Source organism: Corvus brachyrhynchos, unplaced genomic scaffold (genome assembly GCF_000691975.1).
Source record: "Corvus brachyrhynchos isolate BGI_N302 unplaced genomic scaffold, ASM69197v1 scaffold245, whole genome shotgun sequence".
NCBI lineage: Eukaryota > Metazoa > Chordata > Aves > Passeriformes > Corvidae > Corvus > Corvus brachyrhynchos.
Window position 1 is genome coordinate 5,240,113 of NW_008238988.1, and position 8,433 is coordinate 5,248,545.

The 8,433-nt window shown below is 47.8% G+C and overlaps 1 protein-coding gene across 2 annotated transcripts in view; it reads left to right on the plus strand.

Annotated features, from left to right (window-relative positions):
• Positions 1 to 8,433, plus strand: part of DDHD1 (DDHD domain containing 1) — a 60,112-nt gene that overhangs the window by 39,450 nt on the left and 12,229 nt on the right. For both annotated transcript variants that reach the window (XM_017738872.1, XM_017738873.1), the window contains one exon: positions 8,224 to 8,433. This exon is cut by the window's right edge and continues 59 nt beyond it. In XM_017738872.1, the coding sequence (XP_017594361.1) occupies positions 8,224 to 8,433 (210 nt within the window). The remainder of the gene's footprint in view (positions 1 to 8,223) is intronic.

Sequence of the window (8,433 nt, forward strand, 5' to 3'; positions counted from 1 at the left end):
TTCCACTGTCCCAGGCTGCTCCAAGCCCCGTCCAACCTGGCTTTGGACACTTCCAGGGATCCAGGAGCAGCCACAGCTTCTCTGGGCACCCTGTGCCAGGGCCTCCCCACCCTCCCAGCCAGGAATTCCCAATTCCCAATCTCCCATCCATCCCTGCCCTCTGGCACTGGGAAGCCATTCCCTGTCCTGTCCCTCCATCCCTTGTCCCCAGTCCCTCTCCAGCTCTCCTGGAGCCCCTTTAGGCCCTGCAAGGAGCTCTGAGCTCTCCCTGGATCCTCTTCTTCAGGTGGACACCCCCAGCTCTCCCAGCCTGGCTCCAGAGCAGAGGGGCTCCAGCCCTTGGAGCAGCTCCTTGGCACCTCTGGACTCTCTCCAGCAGCTTCTTCTGCTGTTGGGAGCCCCAGAGCTGGACAGAGCATTCCAGGTGGGCTCTCCTGTGACCAGGGCAGGGAGAGAATCCTCCTTCTCTCCCTGCTCCCCACAGTGCCAAGGATGCAGCCCAGGACCCCCTTGGCATTTTGGGTTTTGAGCACCCAGGGCACAATGCTTGGATGGGAATTTTCTTTCCCCTTCCAAGGATTTTTCCCCACGTGGAAGTATCATAACTTCTTCTTTAAAGCTCCTGACCACTCTTTAAGCAGCTCATTTAAGGGGTTTGCAAGTGGCAGCCACTGTCTCCTTCCAGGGGAAGGAGCCCTGTCCTGTCAGTGTCCCAGGAGAGCACAGAGCTGTCTCAGGGGCACTGGGTTGCTCATCTGAGCCTTCCCAGAGCGTGGTGAGTGACCCCCTCTCTGATTTCAGTTATTGTTTCTTCTCCAGTGTGGCAGGAGAATATCCAAAAGGTGCCTCTGACTTGTGGCATGCGATGTGATACCAGACAGGCATTAATAATTCAGCCCAGCCCCGTGGACATCCCAGTCTGGGCTCAGACTGCAGCCAACAGATTCAGCTGGGGTGTTTTTGTGGGAGAGAATTGTGCTGTATCCTCCTCTGTACCAAATCCCTCTTTAAACATTACCCAGGTGTGAGAAAAAGCAATAAATGGGTATTTTGATGCACACAGGCCTATGTCTAAATGAACAGTTACTTCACATTCTACCTCTGACCTTGCTGGTCCATCTGTGGTAAGGTAATCTTGGGTTTTAGTGTCCTCAGTGGGTGACTTTGTTTCACATCTGTGTCACTGTAGCTTCGTATTTCTTTAATAATAAATGGCTGCAACAGAGATTAAAAAGACCATTTGTTGCATAGTAAATTCAGAGTTGTCACCTTCATTAAACTGTTAAGTGCCTTTTTTTTACTGCTCTTCACTGTACTCACTTGCAGGCTAATTGTAACTCTGTAAATTATTGGGATATGTCTTGGCAGAAAATGCCTCTAGTGCAGGATAAATATTATTTACATCCATCATCCCAAGATGTCTAAGGATTTAGTGCAAATATTGCACTATAAAAGTGGAGAAACTTCACTGTCCACCTTAGAATCATGGAATAGTTTAGGTTGGGGACCTTAAGGATCATCTCATTCCAACCCCTGCCATGGGCAGGGACATCTTCCACTAGAACAGGTTGCTCTGAGTCCTGACCTTGGAATGGCTTCATGGTTTGCCCTTATACACATATTTAAAAGGAAAATGAATGACTAACCCCTTGAAATTTTGGAGAGGTATTAACTTTTACCAGAGGTTTCATCCCTCTTGGATATGAAGTTTTGCAATGGAAATACCATTCTCCTGTGCACTCCTTTCAGCAATAAAAGGCAACTGGTTCGGGTGTGTTTGAAAACAAGATGGGAAGCCGAAAATTTTAAACTGAGACTATTTCAGCATTGGTTTTGCATATCCTGTTGAACCTAATAGTGAAGGAGCTGCTTGGCAGCACTTCCATGGCTGGTTTAATTAATTTGATTGCCCTTGAATGTATTCTCAGCTTTATAAAGTGATTGGTTACTGGCTCTGCCTGAACCTAAACTTCATCTTGAGCACAGTGACTTGTTGGAAATGGGTTAGAGTCAGCTTTTCGACAGCAAGAGGGGTCTTAAGAGAGAGACTCAGATCCACAGATCCTTTTTCTGTATCATCCCTAAGACACGGAGCCCTTCCCATCTGTTCCCACAGCCACAGCTCATTCTGGCCTCTCATCTGTTGTTGTGACACTCCTCTGGCATCCCTCAGTGATTCCATCAGGGAATGTGACAACTGTTGTCTCCTGGAGGGTCAGCAGCCTCACCAGCTCTGCTAGCACGTTCTCCTGGGCCACGTGGAGCAAAAACTCCTCATCTTCGCTTTCCCAGTCCTTCACAATCCACCCTTGAGCTGCAGCTCTTCCCTTGGCTTTCGAGGACCCTCTTCCCCCTCCAGCTGGCTCCCACTCCCTGTTGCCTGCTGGCTGAATTTCAAATGAGTTTGCACTTTCTCCTGAAGTTCTCTTGACATTTGGAAAGAGCTGCTTGCAGAGCTCACCGTTCCTCAGCTCTCCTTCACATTCCTTTCCCACAAAGCCTGCAGAAACAGTCCTGCTGTTCAGGCTGGAGAGGGTGCAGAGGTCAGGTTTCCTGCACTCCCATTCCACAGGTGTAGGTTTCTGGGGGTTCTGGGGTCCAGGCCGGGACGGCCAGACGTAGACGGTGACAGATGGAGACGAGAGATCTCTATAGGCAGGTCTTGGGACACAGTCGGTTTATTGTAAAGGGCGTGGGTATTGGGGCACTGCTCAGAGCTGCTAGACTCAGCTCTGAGCAGGCCCAAGAGAGCAAGAGAGTGAACGGGTGAGAGAGAGAGTGTAAGAGCAATGTTCCCACAGCCACAGCTCATTCTGGCCTCTCATCTGTTGTTGTGACACTCCTCTGGCATCCCTCAGTGATTCCATCAGGGAATGTGACAACTGTTGTCTCCTGGAGGGTCAGCAGCCTCACCAGCTCTGCTAGCACGTTCTCCTGGGCCACGTGGAGCAAAAACTCCTCATCTTCGCTTTCCCAGTCCTTCACAATCCACCCTTGAGCTGCAGCTCTTCCCTTGGCTTTCGAGGACCCTCTTCCCCCTCCAGCTGGCTCCCACTCCCTGTTGCCTGCTGGCTGAATTTCAAATGAGTTTGCACTTTCTCCTGAAGTTCTCTTGACATTTGGAAAGAGCTGCTTGCAGAGCTCACCGTTCCTCAGCTCTCCTTCACATTCCTTTCCCACAAAGCCTGCAGAAACAGTCCTGCTGTTCAGGCTGGAGAGGGTGCAGAGGTCAGGTTTCCTGCACTCCCATTCCACAGGTATTTTATTTTATTTTTCATACTTCTTAAAAAACTGGGGGTGTGGGAAGATTGTCCAGTGGGTGAGGATCCTGGGGAGATGGCAGAGAGAAAGGAGCAGCACTCAAGCTCTGTGTTACTGCTGTGCTCAGGTGCCAGCAGGGGTTTTGTACTCCTTGTTATCTTGAAAAAACTCATTTCCTGGATTTTGAGAGGAAAATGTCATTTTCTACTCCGGTAATTTTGGTGTGCACTGAAAAGCCCCTTCAACGCCAGCCATGTGCCCACAAAATGGATCAGGGGATGGAGTTCTGGATCTCCTTGGTGTGGGTCCAGGAGGTGTTTGCTCACCACACACAGAGCCCAATTTCCTTCTGCTTTGCCAGGAACATACTATCCATGCTTATTTATGCTCGTATGCTCAAGGCTGCATTTCCTCAGAGGAGGCTGAACAACTGTTTGGGATGCTGCTGCTGGAATTTAGAAGTTTGGTTTTTTCCAGCTCGGCACAGGATGCTGGTAATGCTCTGCACAAAAGGGTAGCAGCTCTGGGTGTCTCACACCTTCCACGAGTTCTTGTTCCCATCATGATCCAGCAGTTCAGGAGGTGATAAAAGACATGATTCTGCTGCCCTTTTTATCAGTGTTGTTCAGCCTGAGGTGACAGGGATGTGTCACCTGACTCAGACTCCCCGCCTTATCCTTACAAAGCACAGCCCTGTGCCACCAGGATTCCTGAATGGTTGGGATAAGCTGATATTTTTTGATTTCCTGGAAGCCATGTGCTAGGCAGGCACATAACTGGGAAAGCAGAGGGCATTTTTGGCCTCATCAAGTCCAGCCTCCTGCTCCTTGGTCAGCGCTCTGGGTTTTGGCTTCCCCTGGAATTGCGTGGCCCTCGTGCCAGCTCTCCGTGAGTGTGTGGAAAGACCATTCCTTGCTCTGCCTTTAATTTGGTTTCTGAAGGGCAGAAAGCATTTAACCTCAGTTAGTCTGAGTATGAGCTGCTGCCTTCTGAGCAACTTGATCCTGCAGGCTTGAGTTTCCTGCAAGGAGGATTTATTGGCAAAACTTCAGCTGATAAAGGGAGATAATAATCATAAGAATGGTTTGGGTTGGAAGGGATCTTAAATCCTATCTCATTCCACCCCCTGCCGTGGGCAGAGACACCTTCCACTGTCCCAGGCTGCTGCAAGCCCCGTCCAACCCGCTCCAATCCCCTTCCAGGGATCCAGGGGCAGCCACAGCTTCTCTGGGCACCCTGTGCCAGGGCCTCACCACCCTCCCAGCCAGGAATTCCTTCCCAATATCCCATCTATGTTGCCCTCTATCAGTGGGAAGCCATTTCCCCTTGTCCTGTCACTCCAGGCCTTTTCTTGGAAATATCTCAGTGTCCTCAGGCTGCTGCTGAATGAGTGCTGAGGTAGGAGGGCCAGCTGGGAGGATGGGATTTGATACAGCTTTTCTGGAAGAAATAGGAATTGTTGCCTTTGTTACAGTGTTTGATCTGCTCAGTAAGAGACAGGTGAACGTGCTGCATTCCCCTGCTCCCTCTGGGAGAGCTGGAGGTGATGGAACAGAGCAGCCAGAGCAGCTGCAGAGGGAAAAAGACTCAATTGACTGCTGCCTCTTACTCTTTTGTGATGTATTTGAACTTGTTTTGTCTGTGGGAGAAGCCTTAGGAGGTGGTAAAATGGGTTGGGCAGAAACTTAAGGAATCTCTAGGCTTTTGGGAGGGAAAGCCCTATGAACCCCTTGGATGGAGAGACAGCTCTCACTGTCCCCAAAATGAGCTGGGAACTGGGAGGGAGGATGGAAGAAAGGAGCTAGAAAGAGAGAGAGGGATCTGGTCGTGCTGCATTCCTCCAGTCCCACCATTCCTGGGGTTTTTTGGATGATTCCTGCTCTCCTGTTTTGAGGCAGAACCAGCAGGTGCTTCCTAAGCACATAATAGACCCCACGGACCAGCAAATGCTGAGGTTTGGGGCTGGCAGGAGCACCAGGGAAAGCAGTGGGAAAAGGGCTGACTTAACCAGGAGTTCCTTGGATGGAGGTGCAGTGGAGAGCAGGAGAAGCTGTCAGCAAGCTCAGGATGAGGCACCCAATCCCTCTAACCCAGCCATGAGGTGCAGACACGGAGCAGCCACTTGGATGTCGTGGGGTGTGGGAGGCTGAGGAGGGAGTTGTTGTTTTGTTGTTTGGGGTTTTTTTTTTTAATTTAATAATGAGCCTTTAATTAAGACCCTTTAGAGGGAGTAGAAAGACAAGCTGTGCATTAAAAAATCAGCTCTTAAAAATTTATTATAGTGCTGCCATTTAGGAGAGAAAATTTGATAGGCAGTTTTATTTTTCATGTGTAAATCCAATGAAAAAAATCACCGATTTTAGGCAACGTAAACTCAGTGTTTTTAGAAGCTATTTTTGTATGGATTCTTAGGATATATCAAGCTGTAACTACAAAAGATTTGAATGCAGTTCATGTTATATTTACTGCACTAAAACCCTGTTCAAACCAAACTTTTCTTGCACAAGTTGGAATATTTTATGCTTTTTAAGACTTCAGAAAGCAGATCAGGATTAAATCATAGAATGGCTTGGATTGGAAGGGACCTTCAACATCATCTAGTTCCAACCCCCAATAAATATAATCTTAACTTCATATGCTGCTTAACCAAACAGAATTTTAGCTGGGACTTTAAATGAATATGCTTTTCCTTTTCTCTTCCTTTTTTTTTTTTTCCTATTTTTTTCCTTACTCTGCACCAAAAAGGTTCAGTTTCTAATCTTAGGACTGGCACAGGACTGTTGGCAGGACACCAACATCCCTAAGAGCTCACTGCAGGTGGAGGGCTCCTGGTTTTGGCAGAGCAGCAAACCAGACCATTCACAGTGCCTGGAAATCTGGAGCCTTTCCCACAGCAGACCTTCTACTCCACAATTACCTGAGGGATTTGGAGTTTAAGGAATGATCTCCATCAGGTGATTTGGTTGAATTCAGTGGTCTGCAAAATTGCAAATGTGCACCTATTTGGAAATGCATTTCTTAGTTATGTCCATGTTTGTGCCTAACTTCTCAATAGCAGCAAGTTTTTAAGGAGAAGGACAGTTAAAAACAGGGCTGGACTCAAGAGTCCAACCAGGATTTTCCAAGGGTGTTCTGTTTTATGCCCTCAGATTGCAAGATCTGATGTTTATAATGGAAATGCCATGATGCCAGAAGATTTTTTACCCATTTCTGGCAGGAATCCCCAAACACTGCTTTCAACTGATTCTTGCTATTTTGTTGGAGGTTTTAATCAAAACCTTTTTAAATGGAGAAAATCCCAGCCAGCCGCAGCTCATCCTGATTGATATTTTCAGCTCCAGCTCTTGCTGAAACCTCTGCCTGTTTGTTCATGTGTGAAAGTTTGTGCCCACAGTCTGTGTAGACCCAAATGGAAGAAGAGGCAGCATCACAGTCAAAACCAGTTGAAAATAGGTGTTCTGATGCTCCTTTCTTCAAGCTGCTGCAAGGCTCTGTTAATCATTTCACAGTGCTTCAGGCAGCGGGTTTGTTGTGTGGATTCTCCCTCAGTAAAATGTGTATCAAACACTGGCACTTCTGGTGCCATTCATATTTATATTCACTAATGACTCAGGCTCTTGAAAAATCATGCTGAAATTATATGTTCCACAGCTTTAATTTCCCATTGCTAACAAGGGAATGATTTGCACTCTCTTGTTTGTCCTCCTCCCTGCCACAGCCTGGAAGCATTGCTCAGTTTCCATGCTGAGTCTCACAGGCAAAGCTGCCTTTTTTTGAGTTTTTTTTGCATTGGCCAGTTCCCAAATCTCATGGTTTTCAGTGTTTCTCTTTAAAATACTTTCTGGGAAGCTGTATCTTTTTATCCTATAGTGTAGGATTTGGAGCAGAGAGACTCAGTGAACATAGGACTGGTATTTATTCATTGCTGTAGTACTATAGGAATAGTCTGTGATGTTCAAGAACTGCATTGCACTCCTGCTTTTCCCTCCTGGAAGCCTATAACCAGAAAACTGGCTTTTAAGCACTGTTTATATCAAATGTTCACATTCTGGCTCTGTATGTCTCATTTGTGCCTTTTCTCCTCCAGTATCATCCTCTTACCTGAGATGAGGCTTTTTACTTTTTAGCAGCATCTTTTCATTCTGATTCCTTGGGAATAATTTCCAGCAGGTGCAGGTGTAGGAAGGGAAGGAGGACTGAAAGCTGCATCTCCTTTTAGCCAGGCAGTGGGGAGGAGAATGAAAGGCTTGATGAGTTCAAGCCTGCTTTGCTGAGACCCAAAAGCAATTGGAGGATATTTTCCCAGAACCCATCCAGGGTCTCACTGCCATGTCTGAGCACATCCATTTTAGTGGATTTCTCTTCCCAATCCCCTATTGCTCACAGTGATAAAGGAGAAGAGGGCATGACTTGTTTAGTAGGGTGATGTCAAGGTTATGGCAGAGATGTGAGTTGATTCCAGGTCATGTGTGGCTCAGGCTCCTTCCATCCTCCTTAAATTAACAAAGGAGCTGAGCCTCTTGACACAAGAGAAATGTTCAGTGCTGTGGAGAAAATGGGAGAGAATCCCGTGAGAAGGGAAATACCACTGTGCCAGTAGTCACTGTTGTGCCAGTGAACACCAGGTAACGCTCACTTCAGAGGGTGCTGTTCAGTATTTCAAGCACAGCTGCCATTTATTGAAGTGTTTATTTCAATTTGATGGCTTGGGCCGTGCAGTGCAGCTGTTTTAGGGTCACCACATGTCCTTTGTGGTGGCTGCTGGTGGCTCTGGAGGGGAGGGATGAACCTCTGGAGTCAGTGACCATCAGCCAAGCAGTTGCTGCTGGCCATGGGATTATGCTCATCTTCCCAGCCTGAGTGAACAGGAAGGGGTCAGTGTGGGATGGGGACATTCCTGAACATCAGCTGGAGCAACAAGATGTTGATACTAAACTCTCTCTCCTCACCCTCTTGACCCAGCTGGTGAAGGGGCTGCAGCAGGAGCTGAAAAAAAAACGCCTGTACTCCCTGTTCTGCTCCCGGAATCCAGAGTTTGAGGAGAAGGGAGGGAAGGTCTCCATCGTGTCCCACTCACTGGGCTGTGTCATCACCTACGACATCATGACTGGCTGGAATCCAGTCAGGCTCTATGAGCAGTTGCTGCAGAAGGAGGAGGAGGAGCTGGAAGAG